At 34.3% G+C, this 25653-nt stretch overlaps 1 protein-coding gene across 5 annotated transcripts in view; it reads right to left on the reverse strand.

Annotated features, from left to right (window-relative positions):
* Positions 1-25653, reverse strand: part of FBXW7 (F-box and WD repeat domain containing 7) — a 204435-nt gene that overhangs the window by 59247 nt on the left and 119535 nt on the right. Inside the window, exon 1 of one of the 5 annotated variants that reach the window (XM_036852415.1) lies at positions 1304-1633. The exons of the other annotated variants lie outside the window; for them this stretch is intronic. Within the exon in view, the coding sequence (XP_036708310.1) occupies positions 1304-1450 (147 nt within the window). The 5' untranslated portion in view covers positions 1451-1633. Of the gene's footprint in view, positions 1-1303; positions 1634-25653 lie in introns of those variants that run through there. 5 annotated transcript variants of the gene reach the window in all.

Here is a 25653-nt window from a genome sequence, read left to right on the forward strand (position 1 = left end):
ATTAATGACCTTAAAGCTACTAGAGGCCTCTGTGTAAATGTTTAAATCAGAGCAGTGACCTCATTCAGAAGTTATAAAAGTGACAAAGTGACAGAAGACAAAATAAAAGACACACTTTCTGAAAATATAGTTAAGAAGAAAATAAGAGGGTGACAGAGATATTTATATTCTATTTTCAACGTTTAAACTGTATTACATTTAAAACTTACTCAAAATGTTTTTCAACATGGCTACCATTTATTGGAGTAGAAGTAGAAACAATTCAAAAAGAACTAAGGTAATTAGAAAACATATTTTTACAAAGGCTATTTAAGTCCAAGCAAATAGAAGATTCTGTTCACTAAAGAGGAAAAATATTTTTCAGGTGTTGTAAGTTAACCTACTTGTTTAATAGAATGTTTCCCTTTTAGTAAAAAAAAAAAAAAAAAAAAAAAAAAAAAAAGCGGTGGGGGGGAGTTGGTAAAAGGAACTAAAACACTAATAGCACTGATATATAAAAACACTCAATGAATCTCCAACAGGTATTTTTTGGTTTAATGTGTTCAGGATCCTAAACATATTTTAGATCTAAAAATATATCACTCTAGTTAATAATTCAAAATGGCAATACCAAGTAACACAGAAAATACAACAAAACTGTTAATATTAACAGGGTCAAAATTTGGCGAGGAGGAGAATGTCATCCCAAAAAACATTCAATAGATCATAACCTGATTATAGATTAGCACAAGTCCTACAAAATGTTAGTTCAGAATTGTCTATATATAAACTGTATCGTAACTGCCACACAATAGCATGCTATTTTTATTTCATATAACAGCAAAAAGTAACGTCTCTATTATGTTAGGTCTGAATTTAAGAAATAGTGATTTAAAAACAATCTAGCTTAAATTGGCAGATAAACTCTTTAAGAGAGCTAAATGCTTTAATTATCATGTATAAGGACCATACCACCAGCTTTTTACTTTTCCCACAAAATAAAAACAACAAATTTGGGGTGTTAGTATTTGCCGACATATTTCAAAACATACTTTTTAAATTTACCAATTTTAAGTAAGTTTAAAGAATTCTAATACCATAAAAATAAATGAGAGACACAAAACGGTGAATTAGGTAACCTTGCCCTCAAGGCTCTCTATCATACTATTAAAACTATCACTTACAGAAGTTTTCACTGGCTACATAATGCACTGATAGTTTTAGTTATAAATACCAATTGAAATTTGAACCATTTCTTCACCAAAAGAGGCAGAAGTAGTTCATTTAAATAAATATTCCTATTTTTCAAATGTGTGAGACTTACCCGTCTTCGACAAAAGGGGAGGCCTTGGGCAATGATGCTAATGCTAAATATCTTCATCATGGTTTGATGTGGTAGAGGCTCTTTTGCACTTTTAAGATCAACAGGAACCAAGCCATGGTTTAGAGTAGCTTTTCCCGGTTTTGACATTTTAAAACTCCTCTTGGCTGATGAACACTCTCTACATGTAATACAGGCACATTACTAAAAACTCTAACCACCGAACTAAAATATAACTTTCTAATTTATAAAAAAGGCTGAGAACCCAAGGCCTGCTGCTTTTGTCTTTCAACCTTCTCCTACCAAATGTCCTGACCTGTCTGAGGCTTGGTGAAGTGCAAACTGTCCTAGAATAGCCAGGAGTTATAAACTACTGAAGTGAAAGCTCCTGCTCCTGCCAGTCAAACAGCTGGTGAACCTCCCGTACAAAGTCAGTAATGCGAAGACAACCAAAGCAGGGCTGTGCTACAGGGTCCCTTCGAAAACTTCTCCAGTGACTAACCTAGGTATTCCCTAGAAAGTGAAAGTAAACTTTTCTTTACAAAAATCCAAAAGATAAACATTGTATTTTCTCTTAAATATTTATTAAGTCTTCCTTACCCAAATATCAGCATTAATATTTTAGGAGTGTTTCGAATTGTGCTTCAAATTTAAGGACAGCATTTATGCATGCTCAAAAAATACAAACATATATTTGTTCTATTTTAGATATATTCAGAATGAGCACTATATCTTCAAGCGTTTGTCTTAAGCATGCTCTCCTTTCCTCTTCCATATGTACCAGTCTTTATCTCAAACTAAGACATTAAATCAACTCTAGCTCTCAATAGCTATTAATATGCACTGCAGGTTAATTTTACCAGGAGACATTTTAGATGTTTGCAAATTTCAGTTCAATCTCTATAATTCTGAAACACTTAGTGGTTCCACTTGGAAGTATAACAGTAATGTGACTGATTAAATATATTTAAAAACCCAAGTATTTATAAATGTAACCTGTGTTGGGAAGTAATTATAGTAAAATGAATAATAACTAACCAGTTCATCACAAATCCTTAGGGTTTAATTTCTCTAACATACCATAGTTAGATACATCTTCCTAAAACATGGAGATGGAATGTGGTGTACAATACACTCCTCAAGAACTTTCAATGGTTCCCCAAAGCCTAAGATAAAGTTTGGAGATGAAGACTCTCCTCAAAGTGGCCCCAAACTCACTTTTTCGGCATTATCTCAAATATTTCCCTAAATTAACTACTTATGCCATGCTAATTAATCTTTATGCTACATTTCATTTCCAAGCCCATGAACTAGAACATTATGATGATTTTAAAAAAGCCTAGTGTGAGAATTGATAGTAGTTTTAATAGACAGATAATAGATGTGAACTATCCATTCACAATGCTCAGCTAATGTTTGTTGTCTCCTTCCATTCTATTTTTTTCTTCCAACAGCCAGTCAACTCACTCATCTCTCCTTCCACCTGCTTTTATGGATTTTTATAAGTGGGAATTTAGAATGTGATATGGAGAGAGTTAGAAAGGAGAATGTCAGAAATGGGTGGTCTCTTCTTTGACTTGGGTGAGATCTGTCTTACTAAATACACAAAGTGGGTTGCTGGGAAGTCAATCCACACACAAGAAACACCCCTAGTCCTACCACGATGCTACTTCCTTAAAGTACACCTTTCTCTGATATCACAATTTAAAATGTAGTTGAAAATGCAAAATCATTAAGCAGAGATGACATTTTTAGTTACACAAAAGTAAACAACTGAATTCCTCCAAAGTAGATATGTAAAAGACCAATAAGTACATGTAAAGATGCTCAATTTCACTAATAATTAGGCAAATGCAAATCAAAACCAGAACCACACTGCACACCCATTATTACGGCTATTATTTAAACACAGACACACACAAATAAGTGTTGGCAACGATGTGGAGAAACCGGAACCCTTGTGTATTGTTGGTAAGAACGTAAAATGGACAGAGCTACTGTGGAAAATATGGAGAGTCCTCAAAATATTACTATGTGATCCAGCAATTCCACTTTTGGATATACACCCCCAAAGAATTGAAAGCAGGGCTCACACAGATATTTGTACAACAATGTTCATAGCAGCATTATTCACAACAGCCTAGAGGTGGAGACAACCTAAGTAACCAATAATGGATGAATGGGTAAAAAAATGTGGTACATACACATACAACAGAATATTATTCAGCCTAAAAAGAAAGAAGATTCTGACACAACATGGATGAACCTTGAAGATACAATGCTAAGTTAAATAAGTCAGTCAAAAAAGGATACATATTGTATGATTCCACTTATCTGAGGTCCCTAGAGTAGTTAAATTTGTAGATAGAAAGTAGAATGGTGGTTGCTAGGGGCTCAGGGGAGAAAGGAATGAGGTGTTAGTGTTTAATGGGTACAGAATTTTTGCTGGAAAAGATAAAAACTTCTGGAGATGGACAGTGGTAACGGTTGCACAACACTGTGAATGTACTTAATGCTACTGAATTGTACACTTAAACATGGTTAAAATCGTAAATTTTATGTTATGGGTATTTAATCACAATACAAAAATTGTTTTAGTAAAAAAAAGTAAATGACTAAGAATACAACCATAACCACTGAAAAAACCCAACAGAGATCTAGGGATAGGAGAAAGGGTACTGGAAATCTGTTAAGTTGATACGGTACAACAAGGTGAGACTGATACCTAAGATAAGGATGTCTACGGCCCCACTAGACTACTTACTACCTTGCAGAATGACTGTCTCTAGCCTCATTCTAATCTCAGCATCTCCTCTGGTGCTCATTTTATTCCTTAACACAAGTCTAATTTTTTTTTTTTTTTTTTTGTATAACATAACCTTCAGTCTTATTGTGTCTGTTTCTCCTTATTAGAAAAATCCCTTTGTTGAGGCAGCTCCCGTGGAATGCCCCCTCTCCAGGTTACTATCAGGGTCTACTTTGTTAGTATTACATATAGTTTTAGGTAGACATTCTTTATTCTCAAAAAAATTCTGTCTCAGTGATATCTTTGAATCAGTTAATTAACCCCTCAAAATTCATTTCTTGATACCACATAGAAGATGTAATTTAAACTATGTGTTATTTCAATCCAGAAAAATTAGAAGAGTGTACTTCTTTCCGCAAATTTAACATATTCTGGAGAGAAAAAAGAATCAAACAGATCAACTCCAATTTTGACTTTCACTTAATAAAGATCACCATACTGAAGATTAGTTTTCACTTTTATATTGAAATTTATAATCACATGTATTTACATGTAGGTAGTTTGAAGATAAGGATGATATGAACCTCTCTAATCTTCTTGGAGTCTGATCCTAAAGCAAGAGAGGGGGAGGAGATTGGAATTGAAAAGAATTTGGATTAGGAAAATTAAAACTAAAATGAACATAAACTACTTATGAAAGGGCAGAAATTACTATGAAGTAAAACTAGTTTTTCATTTTTAAGAAATTATTTGTGGTAAAAATCGGAGTGAAAATTAAAGCAGTCTTGTATATTAAATGTTGTGTTTTACACTAGATACCAAGTTTTGGTAAATACAAAGTGGTGGCATTCTAATTCAACTCATTTTTTAAATTGGTAAGTAGCTGCCCTCAACTGGATAGTACAGAGCATTGCAACTCAAGCAAACGCTAAATCAAATTATGTGTCTTTAACAATACACTTTTGTGAAAGAGACATTATTAGTGATTGAGCAAAGTGAGTACTAATTTCCAAACTACCAAGTTTCACCTTTTTTCTGAGGATTCAAGTTAATAGTACTTCTAAAGCAATGCTCTAAATCAGCATGGAAACATTCAAACTACAAAATCTTCAAATACAGAAGAAAACCCTAGTCAGTGAGGGAAGTTGCAGACAATGCATAGGAGAACCTCAATTGCTAATATTTTAAAATGCAGCTAGTTCCATGCATTCAAGAAAAAATAAAGTCTTAGTCTCAATTATCATTTTAAAAGCACTTAAGATAGTCTTAATTATTAACCCCCCCACCCAAACTGAGCCTTTTCAAAACAGACAAGCTCTTTTTAAGATGATATCAATAAATATTAAGGGAGTATAATACAGTAGGTAGGAATATATATGCTGGAGTCAAATTGCCATAGTTCAAAGCCTGGTTCTACCACTTATTAGTGGTATGCCCTTAAATCAATGCCTCTGTGCCTCAATTTCATCTATATAGAACCTACCTCATAGGACAGTTATGAGGATTACAACAGTTAATGTAAGTGAAACACAAAGAACAATGCTTCACATTTAGTAAGTGCTCAATACTGTTAGCTGCCATTACTACTACTACTAGGATAAAAAAAAAATCACGTAGAGCTTTGCAGATTACATTTCAATCTTAAAAATCACTAAGAAAGCAAGCAAAGAGGCAAAATCCACCTATAATAACTTTGGAGTATAATATTTTAAAACACAATCATCTACAAGTTTTAGAAAGACTTCCTAAATTCTGTCAAGATTTTTATCTAAAAGTTAAACTGTAGCATCTTAGTAGTTGTGTCTTGGCATTTTAAGACTTCAGGTATCACTATCCATCCAAGAAGAACTCAACATTGGGGAACTTGTGATAAAGAGAAGATCTTTATACAAGATATTGTGCCTGTTTATCACTCTCTGATTTTTCTTTCTTCTAAAAGTTTGTATTAGTCAAAGATGATTATATATAAATGTTGCACGTAACAAAATATCACCAATAAAGTATTTCTAAAATGTATTACAGTTCCATACACTCCAATTCTCTTACAACAACGACAAAAAGATTTATAGTAGTTTATTCTGGATTTCTACCATTTCTTTCATTCATTATTATACAGAAGGCTAGGATTTAACTGCTCCAGATCAAAGGCCACAGCATATGAGCAGCATAAAGATTTTCTGTTTTTCATAAACTATTTTTGAATCAGCTAAAACAAATCGCTTGGAAGATACAAGTTTACCTACAAGTATTTATGATTTTAACCAAAAGTTTTCAAAGTCTCACATCAAAAACTTTTGACAGGGAGACTATCAGCATACACCATTTAAATTCAGTATTATTTATTACTTCTGTGAATTTAAGCAACAAGTGACTTACTCTTTTGTAGAAACAAAAGAATTCCAGATTCTAAAAATTAACACCACTACTAAAGTGAAATAAATCAGAATCAATATCCTTTTGAGATGAAAATATGGTATTATAAAGAGCATACTCATTTATTCTGGGATATAGAGTGAGACAGATTATTCTCTGTATCTAAGTCATTGTTTTTAGTCTTTCCTAACACCTTAGATACCAGAGTGTTAAAAGTTATCTCCCTAGTCTAAGCAATTCATGTACAAAGATAGAGCAATTTAAAAACAGAGAAAAATGATGATGAATCAAGAAATTAAGTTCTTTGCTTAATGATGAACAGTCAAGCTTGTATTAGAAACAACTGCAAAAAAACAAAAAACAATTGCAAAAAAAAAAAATCCAAATAACATACCGTTACTTTAATTGTAGAAACTAAAAACACAATTAAATTCACTATGAAGGAAAAATTTGAATATATGGCATTCCTCTTAAAGTTGTATTATTCATAAAAGGCATAAGTCAAATGAACAGAAATGTTTTATAAAAATTAAAATCACATTCAAAACATTTCCTTAAAAAAATTCTGAAAGACATTTAAATGCTCAAAGTGTTCACTAAGAAAGATTACAACTTCTAATTATAATGCATTTAAGATATTATATTCATGTAAATACTTAATGAGTCATAACTTATTACTGTACTTCCTTGCTAATTTTCTTTATCCAGGGACTTAGTGTAGCCCCTAAGTACTTAAGAGAAATTAGCTTGGGTTCTAAAAGAGCACATACAGTTTACATAAGTGTTATAAAAATGTGACCTGGTAATTAGACATTTGCAAAATAAAAGCGTTACATATATACATATATGTGTAGCATTTTCAAAATAAGAATGTTACAATATCAAGTTATATAAAGTATTGGAACTGCTTTGATTTGTATAATCAAGGTCTGATTGCTGGACATTTAGGTTATTTCCAAATTCTGCTGGAAAATTCCAGTTAATTTTTTTAAATTGGCTGAAAATAAAGTTACAAGGTAAAAACCATAAAAAAAACCCAAAAAAGTCCTTACAAATTAAGTATAATGACACCATCGCATAGTGCACTAGAAATTCCATGACTTAAAAAACACCAACTATTTACTGACTTATTTACAACTAAATTCATTTACAATTAAATTACTCTTAATTACTGCCTCAATCAACTTTCAGCCAAATTAACTGAAATTAATACTCCAGGTAAACTTACCAATATACAAAAAATATAGGGTGAACTTTAAGTTCTACTTTCAGCTCTACCACTAACCAGTGACCTTAGGTAAGTCTCTTAAGCTGTCTCAGATTTCAGATTTCTAGAATGAGGAATGAGGAGGCTGGACAAAATGATTAAGAATGAAGTCCCTTACAGCTTTAAGAATATATATATTACAGTTCTAATAGCACCAAGTAAAGCACTTTTTTGTAATGTGTTGGACTGTCAATTTGGTGAGCCTTCCTTTATTATAGTTTAGTAAGTAGTTACAGTTCTACAAAATATATCCAAATAAAATTCACTGCTTCAATTCATTTGTGTATAGAGCTTCTAAAAACAGGCATCTATCCTTGTGTTGTGAATATATGTTAATGTTGCATAACAATAAGAAAACATTTTCAATGGAAAAAAGTTACAGGCGTAAATGATTTTTTAAAACATGATTTTAAAAGATGAAATTCAAGAAAAGGATCTTAGAATTTTTCTGATTCCATATTATTCCATAGTATTTTTAACATATTTTTCCCTTCCTATTTACCATAGTGGCATGAACAGTGACATTCTGAGTATATTTGATTTTTTTTAATGAGTAAACTTTGGATTTTATTCCCATATTTTGTCTTAGAACTTTAGTTGTTAATATCAAAATGATACTTTTCCTCACTCTTTCATTAAACATTTAAAGAAATATTTATGATAAAACAAAAATCTAACTGTTGGATTGAATTTTTTAAGTATTTCAGAAATGCCCAGTATGAAGTCCTCAACGACCATAACATAACTTGCCTCAAGATTAAGTTTAACTCTTGCAGTCTGTGCTGGGTTACCCCAGCTGTTAAATCGGTCTTATACAGCTGCTCTCCAGGAATTTAGCAGATGATTATTATAGTTACACCTTTAAGTCAACAATGACAAAAATGACATAGTAATTACAGGTATTTCAATCATGCAAAAGCCTCACGTGATGACAGAGTGATTTAAAAGCAACTTAATTTTCCACAATTCTCAAAATAAAATTTAAGTGTAAGAAAGAGGACAAAAACTTCTTTAATATCAGTTTTTTAAGGTTTATGATTTGTTACTTTTATGAACAAGTTTAAGCATAAAAAGTTTCATTAACCTTTCAGTTAAACTAAATACAATTTATCAATCATTCATCTCTCTTGTAAAAATTCTGAAAAGTGTTATAGGCCAGGGAGTAATAAATAAGGACATAATACTATTAATTCCTTTAAAGCACAGTAAGTAATGTAGGTGGTTTTTTTCTGCACTTAAAATTAAACTAAGCTATAACACGCAGGAAGTTCACCAAATTGATGGCTTAACAAACTATAGGAACGTATCCTATGAAAAATAAATGGGAATGTAAGATATTTAACAGTGTTAACAATTTAAGAAAGTAAAACAGTAAGGAGGGGGGGAGATAATTATATTCCCTACGCTGTTGAGTTTTTTATGCAATTATAAGTAAAAATCAATTATTTTGAGTGAGGTAAACACAGTTCCACAACTTCAATTGTATAATTTTCAATAACATGCTATTAAAGCATATGAGCCTTAACAATATTCACTGAATAATTTATTCATTATAAATATTCATTTGTCAATATTCACTTCAGCATCAAATTTAAGTATAGAATTACTTTAAGCATAGAAAATACTTTAATATAGAATTAAGCTATAGAAAATACATATTTAGGGTCTCATTCTTGGATGGGCTGACAGTTGACGCCACTGGCCTTTTTACGTTGTCAAAATTACATATTCAGGGACTTCCCTGGTGCTCCAGTGGTTAAGAATCCACCTTCCAATGCAGGGGACATGGGTTCGATCCCTGGTTGGGGAACTAAGATCCCACATGTTGCAGGGCAACTAAGCCTGTGCACTCTAGAGACCATGTGCCACAACTAGTGAGCCCGTGTGCCGCAACTACTGAGCCTGTGCACCATGACTGCAGAGCCCATGCACCACAACTAGAGAGCCCATGCACTTCAACTAAAGAGACCATGCACCACAACTAGAGAGGCTGTATGCCACAACAAAAGATCCCGCATGCTGCAACAAAGATCCCGCGTGCTGCAACTAAGACCCGATGCAGACAAATAAATATAAAAAATTAAATATTCAACAAAATACCTCACCTGATAAACATCGACTGAAGTTTAAATTAAACTGACAGTCCAGGTTTTCATTCTTTCCAATAAATAAAACACTGTTTATCAAGAAACATTAAAAACAAAGAAAAAACAAAACTCAATCCTTATAATTCTTGATTATGCCTGAAAGAGAAAGATCTTGGGATGGAAGGAGGAAGTCTATGGATAGTAGGAGACTATCAGAGATCAATAGGAGATATAAAGGAAGTTTGCAGCTACAGGGCTTAGAAAAAATATATATTATTTCAGATTGGTACAATGATATGAGGGAAGGATAAAAGACTGACAGAGTTCCTAGTAGATCATGCTTTCTTTCACTTAAATATCATGACAAGACTGTGAGGTATCATTAGTCTACATTTTAAGGAATTACATGATACATATATTATATATGAAATCTGTTTTAATGAGCCTGATTTTTATGAAGTACAAATGAAAAACAAAAACAGGAAGTTATAAGAGCAAAGATATTATGACCTTCTATTATACACTGTGTTTCTCAAAGATGGTCACAGCAATATCCCACATCTTTGCATGCTCTTCTTACAATGTACTGCGACACTCCTTCCATTGAGAAGTGAGTCTGTTTCAACCAAGACAGAATGCGATTTCCTAGACTAAGTCATACAAAGGAGATTCTATTTCCATCTTGCTTGTTGGAATACTCACATGGTAGCTCTGTTGTAAGTAGTCTGATTGCCCTGAGGTCACCATGCCATGAAGAAGCCCAAACTAACCCGGGTAAAAAGACCATATCTGGGCAAGTCCTGAGACTATATGAAGAGGAGATTTTTGGCTAGACCCCAGCTAGTTGTTCTAGCCCCCTGGTGTTCCACCTCCAGCCACCATCTGACTGTAACCCCGAATCAACAATGCCCAAGTGAGCCCTTCCTAAATTTATAACCTACAAGAATAATGAGAAATAATAAAATAATTGTTGCTTGTTATAATCATAAATCTTTGGGGTGACAGTTAGGTGGCAATAGATAACTGAAACATCTTACAAAACAAGAAGCTCCAAGAACATTGGTTTACTATTGTAATATGATAGTCATCCTAGTAGAGTTTTAACTTCAAAATTTAACAAGAATGGGAAAGATAACAGGTGAGCTAGAATGAAAATTTAAACGAGTAGGTATTTGGAGGTTGGTAAAAGCTTCGGTGACAAATTCCCACCTTGATAATACCCATTAGAAATGTGGTGTTTAGCAAATCTCTGTCTATTTTAATAATAAACTTGACAAACCGTTACATATTACTTCGACCTGGATCTACATCCAAACTAGTTTGACATGTAACAAATAAAGAAAAAATCAACTTACTTTTGCATTTCCTACAGTCATGCTTTTGTCATCATTCTAAGCAAACTCAAATGACTAGAGGAGCACTCAGGTAAAATAAAGGAGAAAAACAGGTCAGGTTTAAGGCCTGGAAAGGCCATTTAAAAGGTCCCGTTGATTGTTGTCATGTAAGCACAGGAACCCAGTAAGGACAGAGAGTCCACATTTGCAAAAGAAGGTGAAGAATCAATATTTTTATGTGAACTCTCCAGATTTTTAAGTGTTGGCAACATATTTAAATTTGTTAAAAAAGAAAAAAACAACACTATATAAGACACTAGTTTGCAATCTCTGCTCTGTTCTTCTCTGGAGTAAAGAAGCATAAAAATATAATAAAGATTAAATATAAGATTACTGATATCTAAATGATATAGAATAATGATTCTAAACGTTTTAATCTTCTTTTCTATACCTGTTAACAGAGTGAAATAAGAAATAAATCAGAAAACTGAAAATTTAAGTGATAAACATTACAGATGCACCTCAGCATATTTAATGTTTTCACTCATTAGACCGTAAGACAGATGGCAGTATATTGGTAAAGTACAAACAATTCATTCTTAACAATTAAATTTATAATGTTGACATATAAAACCAACACCTATAGCTAAGCAAATGAATGACTCTTGGCACTTAGCTCCCAAATTCACCAGTATTTTCTTCATACTTCCATTTCTCATTTGTATCTGATTTCAATAACTAGAAATTGCCATTTAAGACCAACCAGAAACACAGAAAAAAAGCATTTTTCACTTTGAAAGTAAAGTATCTTCTAAAAGCAATTGTTACTCTAAAGCACAGAAGCTACCTTTAATAAAACCATCAGCAAAGACCACTGAACAGAAGAACATGGTACATTTCAACAAAATAAATCCTTTTCTAGACCCTCCCCCAATCTTATACATTATTTTTAGCCCTGGTGATCTATGAAAATAATCATCATCCTTTTATTTACATTTCAAATAATTAGAGGTTAAGGTTTACATGCAAGGTGCTACTCTGACAATAATTCTTATTATTAGGAGCAATCGAGTTAATATTGAACATCAGATACATCTAGTAGCTTATACCAACATTTTACAAAATGTGTTTGCTAAAATATATCCTAAGTAGAGATCATTTTAACTTGACTGAAACTATTCTTCCATTTGTAAAGACTGCTTTCATTTGTTTACAATACTCTCTTAATTATGAAAATGTAGGTATTTCCTATAGTATCAAGCAGTAATTCTAGAATTTCTACAGAAGTACCAAAGAGAATTTTCCCTTGCATATATTCCAGTTCCCCAGCTATTCAGTTCAAGAACTAACATTATAGAATAGAACTAGTCCTCATGTGAGGACTCAAAGCCCCAGGACTACCAAATGTACTTTAGGTGTTCTTTCAAATTCCTTCTAGGTTCAACATTAACAATCAATTAGGAAAACAAACACCCATCAGAGAGCAAAAGTGCTTCATAGTTAGTACTAACAAAATTTACAGTATCAAACAGCTGAACACTACTCTAAAAGTCAAAATAATTTAGGCAAATATTAGTGGAATAGTTTCAACCCACCTAAGAGGTTGGTATCTTTGAAACTAAAAATATTTTGCATAGCATTATCTAGCCTGGACTAGTTTGTTAAGCTAGCTTTAGCATAGTTTTTTAACACTACAATAAATCTTACAAAATATAATACTTAACACTTATTAAGGACTTAACTATCTGCCAGTTACTTTCTAAGTACTTTACAAACATTATCTCATTGAATCCTCTCAATAATACTGTATTATTATGATACTACTATCATCCTTAAAATAACTATATAACAGCAGTTAACAGTTTGCCCAAGGTCAAAGTGCCATGAAGTGACAGACCGAAAACACAGTCTGACTTCAGAGATCACGATCTCTACTTACCAGTATTTATAAGCATTGATGCATTTGTTATAGATGTTATGCTTATTGAGGGAACTGTTTACTGAATCACTCATGAAGTCCCATGTGAGAAATTCCTTTTATATAATGTTAGGAAAAGGGGTGCGTGTGTGTGTGTGGGGGTGTGCGTATGTGTGTGTGACTGACATGTTTTCTCGTTAGAGGACTCAGCACTTTCTCCTCTTAATTTTATCACAAGGAAGCAGAGAGACTAACAGTCCAATGTTGTGCAAACTTTAGTCTACATTAGAATCATGTGGGAGCCTGTTAAAAATACATATCCCACCCTTAGAGATTTGGTTAAGTAGTTCTGGAGTGTAAGCCAGCAACTTGCACTTTTAGTAAGCATTCCAGATATTTCTGATGGGTCACACTTTGAAGAATACGGGTCCTTATGAGTGGCCAACCTGTAACCTATGAACAGCTTACTCCAACTCATCATAATTCATTCCTTACCTCTTCTCATGGCCTTGTCTTCATAGTCTACTCCACTATTTTCCCTGGCTCTGATTTTCACGTATACTTGATTATTTTATTATATGTGTTTCTCCTATATATAGGCCACCTCAAATTCCTTGTGAAAGTTAGGATACATATTTCTTTCAAACGAGGCTAATTCATTTGGCAGTTCAATACCTAAAACCAGTATATTAAATTCATAAAGCAAAAAGTCCATAGGTCCCTGCTAAAACACTTAATGGGCTCTGCATACAGTGCTCTCCCACTCCAACCAACTCAATGCCCTTAATGGATTTGCACTAGATGCAAACTATTTTAATTCTGCAATGAGTGATAAAGAGCACACTCTTCTTCCACATATAACGTCTAGTGGAAACGGGTGGTCTATAGGTCAAACCAGCCCACAGAAATGTATTTGAAAAATATGGATGCCAACATACAAAAAATTGAGAAATTATCATGGAAAAATCTGGAATTCCAGTGACTTTTAAAAATATGAAAATATGGCAATATCAGTATCCCAATTTTCAGTCATCCCCTTTATCTAGAGATGCTTTGGCTCCCCAGGTCTTATACTTAGTCTATTTCATTCGTTCAAATTACCTTTCTGGCCCCTATGCCTTGAGTTTGTGTCTCCTATAAATTGTGATGGGGGAAATGAGATTAAGAAGATTTTCTGGAAGAAAATCATTTCAGCATAGTCCAGGAATCACTGCTGGAAACTAGTTACAAGACAGGTGAATGGTATTCTAGAAACATTTCTAGTACTCATCATACTAACCAGATTTTCCCAAACCTTTGTGAAATACACCATACCCTCAAGCCTGCACTTGCCCCTCCCCCATTAACCTTCGGAAACACAACACCCTTACGGTGGTTGTATGCATTTACAGTAGTACTGTGCCCCACGCCTTCCTCTCCCCACTCCCATAAAAGCTAGGATCAAATTGTGGCACATCTTAGAAGGAAAATGGCAATTCTTCTGGTGCTCAGTAATGTTGCTAAATTGAACAAAATTTTAACTAGTAAGCTAATGTTTCCTCCAGAAACATGTTACAGAGGCAGGATTTTAATGTCTTCAATCCATCAAGAGCATCTAATACCTCTCCTTCTCTAGGAAGGAGAAGTTCAGGTGTTTCTCACCATATCCAGATACTGATCTGGTTTTTTTCTGCGTTTTACACTATTGACCATTTAACATTCACCAAATAAATTATTCTATTAGTAGCTAATTTCATTATCTGAGCAAAAAGATCAGAATTCTAGCTCAGTGTTTAATCACTTAGGCTAATGTTAGCTGTAAAAATACAGCAATAAATGCGGTTTTCAGAAAATGGTAATGATTCAAAAAAAAAGCAAACATACACAAAATATAACTTTATCAGTTAGAGAATACTGTTTATCATAGCAGTGACTAATGAAAAGAAGTTCATAAATATTCAAAAGGACTAACTCCTCAGTGTAATTTAGAATTAAAGATCGAAGTTTTGTCACTTCATTATATTGATAGTAACTAATCTGAGGAAATAATTTAAGACATTAAAATTAACAAATACAAGGAAGAGAAACTCAAAAGATAAGGTTCTTTGAAATCTTTAACTGTATTATTGAGCTTTCTCTCTGTCACATGATCAGGCCCTCCTCTAGGTATAAACAATGTGTTTCCGCTGAGTTCATTCTAATCTTCCTTCACAAAGAGGGAAGTATAAATAGTAGCTGAAGAGAAAATGCCCTTATTTTCCCTCCAAAACATAATATAGAAATTAATAACGAGCAGTGCTCTCTAAAGTATGTCTGAGGGAGAAATGAAAATTTAACCAAGGCTATACTTAAGATGTTGAATTTCCTTTTCAGAAGCTATCAAAGATAAATAGTAATCCAGAGGTCAAACGTGGCTCAAAGTCAGTGTTTTTGGATCCTGCACAAATGTGCCCTGCGGTTCGTAAGAGCCTGAGCAATCTTACTGGCTCAGTCATGACTCTTTCTTCACTCATTCACACCGCCTGTTTGGGAATTGTAGATTATATTTCTCATTTCTTCACCCCAAGCAACTAAAAGAAATTGAGGAAGAAGAATCATCTGCTCAAATATTCTTTAGTTCAGGATGATCTGGCTCTATGCTGCAATATTACCTTCTATGTTAACAAAAGAGGAAATCTAAACAAGAAAGACAGCGTCTTGGACGGATCATTCTTTTCTCACACCCATGATGAGGATGCCCAGAGCAACTAACAATGACAAGACTTTTGTTTTTAATGCACTTACGTGCATGTACTTGAGAAATTTTCAAAAAGCATACACATATTCCCAAAGCACAGTAAGTTTGGGCACATATGTACTGTCATCCCAAGGCTCACTTTTTGTTCACTTTCTGTTGGCATTGTTGTTTTAAAATAGCAAAATGAATATATGTTAGTTGCTGGTTAAAAAAAAAGACAACACTAGGTATCTCACATATTATATGACAGGGTACATAACTACTCTAAATATTAATTTCTAATTCTGAGCAAGGAATAGTGTAGTAGAACACAAAGTATAAGAGAAAAAAGCACTTACTAACTATATTTAAACATGTTAAAAGCAACAATAAGGTACCATATGGCCCTCTAGTGTTCAATGAAGAAACAGATGAATTCTTAATTCTTATATATGACATTTCATAGTAAAAAATAATACTTTCTCTGATTTACTAAGTATGTTAAACATGTTCATGTATGACTTCTATAAAAACCCAAATAGGTTGTATCTTCTGTGGCTTTACTTCTACGTGCTTTCTTTTTAACTACCATCCATGTTTAGAGTATCCAAAAGATTCTGAAAGAATTCTTAAATGTTTTTAAAGATTTTCCATTAAAAAAACCCCCAATTCTCAACAGAGAAGAAACAACATTTCTCAATTAAAACTAAACAGTATTAAATTTAAGGAAATTTTCAAAGAAGAAACAAAAATAATAGTGTCATGACTACAAATTAGGTAGGTATTTAGAACACAACTAATCCATATTCTCTAATCGTATTTTCCTTTCTTTGTATTCTACTTCTATAATTCATCCAACTTGGTTTTTCTCTTTATCATAATTTATAGATGACAGACATTCATTACAGCAACCAAAGCAATGAAATACATGAAGACTGTATTCCCCAGAAGAGAGGTCAAAGATGGGATTGAGATTTTAGGACAAGAGTCAGTGTAAAAAAGTAGACTCAGAGGAGATTTGATTATTATTTTTTATTACATAAAATTGATTATTACTGTCTAAATAAAGTTGGTGAAACACTAATTTCAAAATGGACCTAAGTTTATTACAGGTTTTAAAAATATGTATTTATTGTTTATATATTGGAGTTTTGTAGGGGGAAGGTGGGGACTGGTATATGAGCAAGATCTAAATTATACTCCTAGCTCTGTCATTCACTTCCCATAACTTTAAGCAAATAATATTTCCGAGTTAAAACTTCAGAAACCACAGAAAGATCTGAAGTTCTTGTACTTGGTATCAAGATCAATCCTCCAAATGTCAAGGTAGTAAGTTGACTACAGCCTGGAAACTCTACAAATGACCCCTCAAAGTACCACTTAGCCATCAGTAAATCACTAGAAACAGACAGGATATAAACAAAGAAAATTTAAACAAATTTGCCCAATATTAACCCATATAGATATGTGGAATATATTCAAATAGTCACCTAGAAAGGTTCTATAATTACTTCTAAAAATTCTGCCACTGTTCAAAAATGTTACAACTCCTCATTTTCATTTCTTTACAGCCTCCCAACACTAATTCCTATCCTATAGGTCTCAGCCTAGCTTTCATTTCCTCACTGAAGATATCACTGATTTAATTATTTGAATGTGGATACATATGTGTTGAGAACTACAAAAGTGAGAGGGACAATGAAAAAGCTGGAAGACAGAATTTTAATACAAAATAATCTTAGTAAACAAGAACTTGGGGACTTCCCTGGTGGCACAGTGGTTAGGAATCTGCCTGCTAATGCAGGGGACACGGGTTCGAGCCCTGGTCGGGGAAGATGCCACATGCCATGGAGCAACTAAGCCTGTGCGCCACAACTACTGAGCCTGCACTCTAGAGCCCGCAAGCCACAGCTACTGAAGCCCACGCACCTGAAGCCCATGCTCCACAACAAAAGACACCGCCATGAGAAGCCCACGCACTGCAATGAAGAGCAGCCCCCGCTCGCCACAACTAAAGAAAGCCCAAGCGTAGCAACGAAGACCCAACACAGCCAAAAATAAATAAATAAATAAATTTATTTTTTAAAAAAACAAAACAAACAAGAACTTGGTAAAGGAGCCAAAATGTGAACTCAGTGAGGATGGAGGCACGATGGCAAATAACAATAGAAAATCTAATAGGGACAAATTTAAAGTCTTGTACTTAGGTTCAAAAACCTATAAACATTCACATTAAGTGGAACAGGATTAAACTAGACTGTGTTTATAAAAGTACATAAGATTTTGTTTTCTGAAAACTGAATTCAATTTTTAAGCATTTTCTACATGCAAAGTACAAAGTCCTGTAAGACACAGCAGAATCTTAGAGAATCTACAATCTGATGAATCAATCATCTAGAGAATCAACAATCTAAATATATATAAATTAAAAAAAAAAAAGCTGACTACAACTATAAGTTAAAAACAAAGACCTAATGGAGATACAGAATTTTGCTCGGAGTTCTGCAAAATATTCGTAAAGGAGGTAAGATTTGAAATGGATCTTAAAAAGAAGGACAGAAATTTCAAAGAGGCTACAGAGGGAAGAAGACATTTAAAAGAGAAGGAAAAAGCTTAAGCAAAGGTATCAAAGTAGTCTGAATTCCTCTCTTCTCAGAAATGTCAAATAAACTGCTGCTGCTGAGGTAGATGGTAGGGCAGAAACAAGCTGAAGGAAATAAGATCAGCAGCAAGGCAAGGGTGTCTTCTCTCACTACTGCTTTTCGACATCATACTGGGAGTCCGAGCAAATGCAGTAAGACAAGAAAAGGAAATAAGGAACATGCAGATTAGGAAGGAAGACATAAAACTGTCTTTATTCACATATGACATGATCATCTATGAAGAAAATCAGAAAGGATCAACAACAAGAAAAAAACTACTGGAACTAATAAGTGATCATAGCAAGGAATCACTTTCCTATATACCAGCAATAAACAAATAAATTTGAAATTAAAAATGCATTACCCTTTACATTAGCACCCCCCAAAATGAAATACTTAGTCATAAATCTAACAAAACATGTCCAAGGTCTCTATGAGGAAAACTATAACTCTGATGAAAGATACCAAAGAACTAACTAAATGGAGAGATAGTCCATGATCTTAGATAGGAAGACTCATTATCAAGATGCCAGTTTTTCACAACCTGATGTATAGATTCAATGCAATCCCAATCAAAATCCCAGCAAGTTATTTTGTGGATATTGATAAGCTGATTCTAAAGTTTATACAGAGAGGCAAAAGACCCAGAATAGTCAATTCAATATTGAAAGAAAACAACAAAGTCAGAGGCAGAGGACTGACTAATCAAGACAGTGCGGTACTGGTAGAAGAATAGACAAATCAATCAAAGGGACAAAATGTCCTCATTTTCCTTTCCAAACTTGTTTTCTTGATAATGCACAAGCATTTCTCCACAGTAAGTAGGTCTTAAAACTTGTAATAACGAGCATTATTTAGATTCACCTCTTATCATGTTGGAATTGGAATCCTTCACTGATCACAAGAGCAAAGATGCATGTTTCAACTGGGGAAGAAGAAACCCAGTAAACAAATGAATAAGAAAAAATATGCAAGGGCAACACTGGATAATCCCTGCCTTGCTTATGATCATGTCACCAATGGAGATAATAAGGACGATAAAAATGACACATATGTTTGCACAGCTTTTTAACACTTGCAAAGCATTTCACATTCATCATGTCATTTCAACTCCACACAACCCTTTGCAATAAGGTCAGGTATCTTATTCCTGTTTAATGATGAAGAAACTGAGGCTCAAGGAGGTTAATGGATGAGAGAGAGCAGATAAGCCTTCTTACCTCCTATTCTTTTCAGCACACAAGTCTGCCTAATATTACCTGCCTAACCTATACACCAGGGTTGTGATTCAACAGAGGAAAGCTATCCAACAATGACTTCCATGGGTCATGCTGGGGAAAGACGTTGTGGATACAAAAAAAAAAGTAACAAAATAAAGAGCCCAGAAACAGACCTACATTACATTATAAATATAATCAACTGACTGATCTTTGACAAAGGAGCAAAGGCAATACAATGGGACAAAGATAGTCTATTCAACAAATGGTACTGGAACAACTGGACATGCACATGCAAAAACTAACTCAAAATAGATCATAGACCTAAATGTAAAACACAAAACCATAAAACTCCTAGAAAATAACATAGAAGAAAACCTAGATGACATCAGATATGCTGAAGACTTTCTAAATACAACACTAAAGGTACAATCTATGAAAGAAATAATTGATAACTGGACTTCATTAAAAACTGCTCTGTGAAAAACGATGTCAAGAGAATGAGAAGACAAGCCACTGATTAGGAGAAAATACTTGTAAGAAACAATATGATAGAGGCCTGTTATCCAAAATATATAAAGAACTCTCAAAACTAAACAATAAGAAAACAAACAACCTGATTAAAAAACAGGCAAAAGATCTGTACAGACACCTCACTAAAGAAGATATACAAATGGCAAGTAAACATATGAAAAGGTGTTGAATATCCTATGTCATTAGGGAATTTCAAATTAAAACAACAATGAAGTACTACTACATGCTTATTAGAGTGGCCAAAATCCAAAACACTGACAACATCAAATGCTGGCAACAGGAACTCTCATTCATTGCTGGTGGGAATGCTGAATGGTACAGCCACTCTGGAAGAGTCTGGCAATTTCTTACAAAATTAAACATACTCTTACCATACTATCCAGCAATCATGCTCATTGGTATTTACCCAAAGGAGATGAAAACTTCTGCCTACACAAAAACCTGCACATGGATGTTAGAAGCAGCAGAAATGCGAAACAGTATATATACACTGACCCTAGCTATGCAAAATATGTATCCGTGTGGTTAAGGACTGGCAAGTAATACATAAAAATTTATTCACTAATTATTTAGTGACAAATTATTAGGTATATGGGTGCCTTACACATGATAAATACTCTTAGGCAAGATAAGAAATCAAAGGGCTTGAATAGGAGGGAGATAGGAAAACAAATTTAATATAATATGAAATGAGTCATAATAAATATAGCATGGGAGTAGAGATTAAGATAGGGAAACTCTTGGGGGGGGGGGATAAAAACAGATACTAGCTGGTTTTATGGGTTATTTTACTGTCCCCCTCCTCCCAAAATTACTGTTTCATTGAATTTTCAAATTTTAACAAAGTGCAACTTGGACCCAGAATGAGATCTAGGTTCAAATTCCTAGCTCCACTACTTACCACATGACTGACCAATGACGAATTACTTAACTTCTCTTCACTTGTTTCTCACCTCTAATATGGAGATAAAACTCAGAACCAACATAACAGGACTGTTGAGATTAAATGAGGTTATATATGGAGAGCATTTAGCAGTGTCCTAGCACACAGTAAACAGTGTTCAATTAAGTGGTTTATTAGTAGTAGTAGCATTGTTATCAGTGCAGCTTGCCATTGCACTGATGAGGTTCAGAGTAAGAACAGGGAATAGTCTGGCTCTGCTACACCTGAGCAGCACCTCCATTGACTATAGCATACAACACTTCAAGATCAATTTGTCCAGAGATGGGCAACCAGGATGGTGATCCTAGAAAACATGTTGAAGGCATTAAGTCTGGAGAGAAGATTATGGATGAATATGACAGCAGTCTTCTCCTACAAGAAAGGCTGTTACTGCTCTACACGGAAGAGGAAGGACCAAAGAAAGGTAATAGATGTCCACATAAAGAACTGTCTAAAAATACAATGCTACTCCACACTGTAGCATTCCCTAGTGATGACTTCATTTTCAAGCCCAAGTCTCTTGATAAAGCTACTGGGCACAGGTTTGGACTTGGTGATCTCAAAGGTCCCCTTCGGATTCTATCTCAGGAGACTTAAAACTAGGATGGAAAACCTAAGCAGTTTAAATATATTAATCAGTTTGAAGAAATGAAGCGTTGGGAAGAGGGGAGGGGAGGAAAAGCACTGGTGACTTCCTGGTAAAGCACTGCAGAATTATATTTTAAAAGATGGATTCTGAAATTGCTCACAGGATGTTTAAATGAAAGATATTCATGTTTCAGGGACAGCCAGAAGTGCTGCCAAGGCTACTCTAAGTAACTCTGAAGAAACCATATATTAAATAAATGTCTTAAAAACAAAGAAAGATACCACCATGCTAACTACTACTCCTCTAATAATGTGGTAAGGTGACCTTAGAGAATTGCCAGCATGGCACCTGAGTCCTAGAGAGGTGAAGAATTGGTTATTCAAAGAACTCTTAAAGATTTCATTGTTTTTTTCCCACTATATTCAGCTGCATTTTCATGAAGAGATCATTATATAATGCCCTTCCTTGTGAAAGATGTCTTTTTATCCAGTCTTCCACTGGAGCATTATACATTATGGAAGTTATCTAAAAAGACTAAGTAAGTAGAATAAGAACTGGTTTCTAGTAGATACAGTTTTTTTCCCTAATAAATAATAGTAATATATGACTGTTATAACAAGCTTGGGAAATTCTGAAAAATATATAAGAAAAAACAGAAATAACCACATTCAGAGATAATTTCTAACATTTGGTTTAATTCTTTCTGATCTTTTCCCCTGCATATATATAGATTATTGTATGTTTATTTCATAGTTAGGATCATATTATATACATAGTTTTGAGTTCTATATTTTTAGTAAATGTTATATTTTTAAGGTTTTCCTGTTATTAAATTTCCTTTAAAAATATGACTTTTAATGACTGTATGAGTTACCTGCAATTGATTTCTGCATCTTAGCAACATAGTTCTTAAACTAGGGCTTTAACTTCTCCTCAGGGGAGTCAACTGCTAATTGTTATTATAATGTTCCTCAATGTAACTATCTTTATAATGAATATCTGAGTTTTAAACTAAACCTAAATGGCATGCTTATTTATAATTTATAGTCTAGCTTGGGTACATCTTAAGAGGTGAAATGAGAATTGCTCACATTGCAATCTGTGAAACTTCAGTTCTCAACCTGAATCAGCACTAGAGACAAATACATCAAATTTCTACTGTTCAAAAAATAAAAGAATTAAATGTCAACTCAAGACAAAACTTACCGCAAGAGTCACAAAGTAACACCAAATGAACTGTAACATAGAGAACCAACAACGGGTTCAAGGAATTGAATTTTCTAATTCTAGGAAGGTGTAAAGATAGAGATGGAATTTGGCCTGGAATTTGAAGAATCTGGCTACAGTTTATTAAAAGCAAGGGGAGAAATGGAGATGTAATCAGGTAGAAAAAAATTGGTAAGATTGTGAAAAACTTCAAATGTCCACCTATGGATTTGGCTTCATCAGTGGGAAATGGAGCACCAGATACTTAAAATTGAGGTCTGATCCATACAGAACAAAAATTCATTTTTAAAATTTCATCCAATAATTCATACTGGCAACACATTGTCAAGGACATGGCATTATAGCCTGGTGCAAATAGAAACATTAAGCAAAGATGCTCTTAAGATTTTTAAACATGACTCTTCAATTTTTATCTTACAAGTGCCTGGGGGTAAGAAAAAGGAAGATCAAGTGTTCATATGTGTTAAACTCTTCAGCAAACCTACAGACTTAGACGATAAGAAAAAGTCAAACCATTTTTTCACCAAATGAACAGAAGACTAGGATATTAAGAGACTAGAAAATCTAAAGAGGAAAATTAAAAACTGGTAGGAAGAAATACATACAGTAGTAGTTTTAGCTTTCAGTGGACCACTCAGGTGACAATGCCCAAGAGACAGGTAGAAATGCAGGACTGAGAGCTGGGTGAATGATGGGCCCTTGAGACTTAATTTTGGAGTTACCTACCAAAGTAAAAACAGAACTCCTTTATCCTTTTCATACCCTCCTCCTTATCACCAACAAAAACAACATTAATAAACATCAGTTCATTTTAATTATATACATATGAAACAATCTGCCTCAGGAACATTTTGAGTATAACTATTTGTGGTAATTTGTGGACACTTCAGAGAAGGTTATCATCTGCATAAAGTACAAATCAATGGAACACTATTAAAAAATTTTTTAAATTCTCCATTCTGTGGGAAAATTTGTTTTGGTCTATAATTAAAATCCATAATTAATTAATTATTTTCAGTGAACAGGATAACAGATTTAAACATGACCAACACTGAGAGCTGTTATGGTTTAAAATAACGTTAATAAGTATTTTTAAAACTGCACTAACAGGCATTAATTAGAAATTGACCATAAACTAAAGTTCATTTTGGCATCCAGTTGTAAAATTCACAAAGCATTTAAAGTATACAGATGTTTTAGAAGAAGAAAATTTAGAGAAACTGGGCTTCCCTGGTGGCGCAGTGGTTGAGAGTCTGCCTGCCAATGCAGGGGACACGGGTTCGAGCCCTGGTCTGGGAAGATCCCACATGCTGCAGAGCAACTAAGCCCGTGCGCCACAACTACTGAGCCTGCGCGTCTGGAGCCTGTGCTCCGCAGCAGGAGAGGCCGCGATAGTGAGAGGCCCGCGCACTGCGATGAAGAGTGGCCCCCGCTTGCTGCAGCTGGAGGAAGCCCTTGCACAGAAACGAAGACCCAACACAGCCAAAAAATAAAATAAATAAATAAATAAATAAAATTAAAAAAAAAAAATTTAGAGAAACTGACAAATTCTAACAGAAGGAAATGATGCCTACCTATCAACTAGGAAGATCTGTGAAAAGCATCCCCTTGGAAATCTGTTCTATTCTTATTTTTATTAGCGATCAGCCCAGCTTATTATAGTACGCTCCCACTCCTCCTGAGCATCCTTTTCAGAGTATTTATCTATTTCTCTATTAATAGCTTTTTCCACTAGAGGGTGATACGATGACTGAACACTAAAGGTCATAAAAAGTATATAGACTGATATCTTCTGTGGGGAATGAAGTGTGTTCTGTGAGATTAGAGATGAAGGATAAGAGACAGACAAAATGAGGTCGCAGGCTTACATCTGCAAACTACTTGCGTGTCCCAGGCACTACACTACTTGCTTGACATAAATTATTTTACTCAATCCTTACAAAAACCCTGTGAAGTAGGTATTATAGTCTTATTTTACAGATAAGGAAACAGTTCAATGAGATTACATATTTATGGCCATATAATGAGCGGCAAAATCAGAATTCAAGTTCAAGTCTGAAAAGCTCTTTTCACTCTACTAAGTTAGGGGAAACCCATCTCCTCCAGTCTGTCCCCTTCCCTCCGCTTCCACCCTCTCCACATGTTTAAAATTGGGTTAAACTGGGCTGAGTGAATGTTTCCAGTCTGTCCTCCTCCACAAATGCAGGAGGCATGGCTATTTGTTGGGCTATGTTTCCTAGTGGATGTTATTCAAGATGACTGCTCTCTGGACCTCTCTCCACCTAACAGAATTTAAACTTTGGTTCTTTGTCTTACAAGAACAAGACAAGGCCAGGGACTTTGTGACATGGCCATCGTTCTCTAGAACTCTACCTAAATAAAGTAGAATTTAGAACCCTATTTGATTTCAGTTGTTACCCACATTGTCCTACAAAGTTTGCCAGTAGGTCTGGCTCAAGGGAGTAGCTGAAAGATGCTGGACTAGAAACAAAACTGTAATTTTGATCCCCTGACTGGTTAGTGATCCTTGTCCCTAGTTCCTCTATTGTTTAGAATCTAGAGACAAGAAAGTCTCAGGCCTCTTATACACTAACATACTGCTTCTTTGAATATATACATATTTTTACTAAACACTTATTTCTTATTTGAGGGAAAAAGGATTTAAAAAAAAACTGCTTAGGGACTTCCCTGGCAGTCCAGTGGTTAAGACTCTGCGCTTCCACGGCAGGGGGTGCGGGTTTGATCCCTGGTTGGGGAACTAAGATCCCACGTGCCGTGAGG

Source organism: Balaenoptera musculus, chromosome 5 (genome assembly GCF_009873245.2).
Source record: "Balaenoptera musculus isolate JJ_BM4_2016_0621 chromosome 5, mBalMus1.pri.v3, whole genome shotgun sequence".
Lineage (NCBI taxonomy): Eukaryota > Metazoa > Chordata > Mammalia > Artiodactyla > Balaenopteridae > Balaenoptera > Balaenoptera musculus.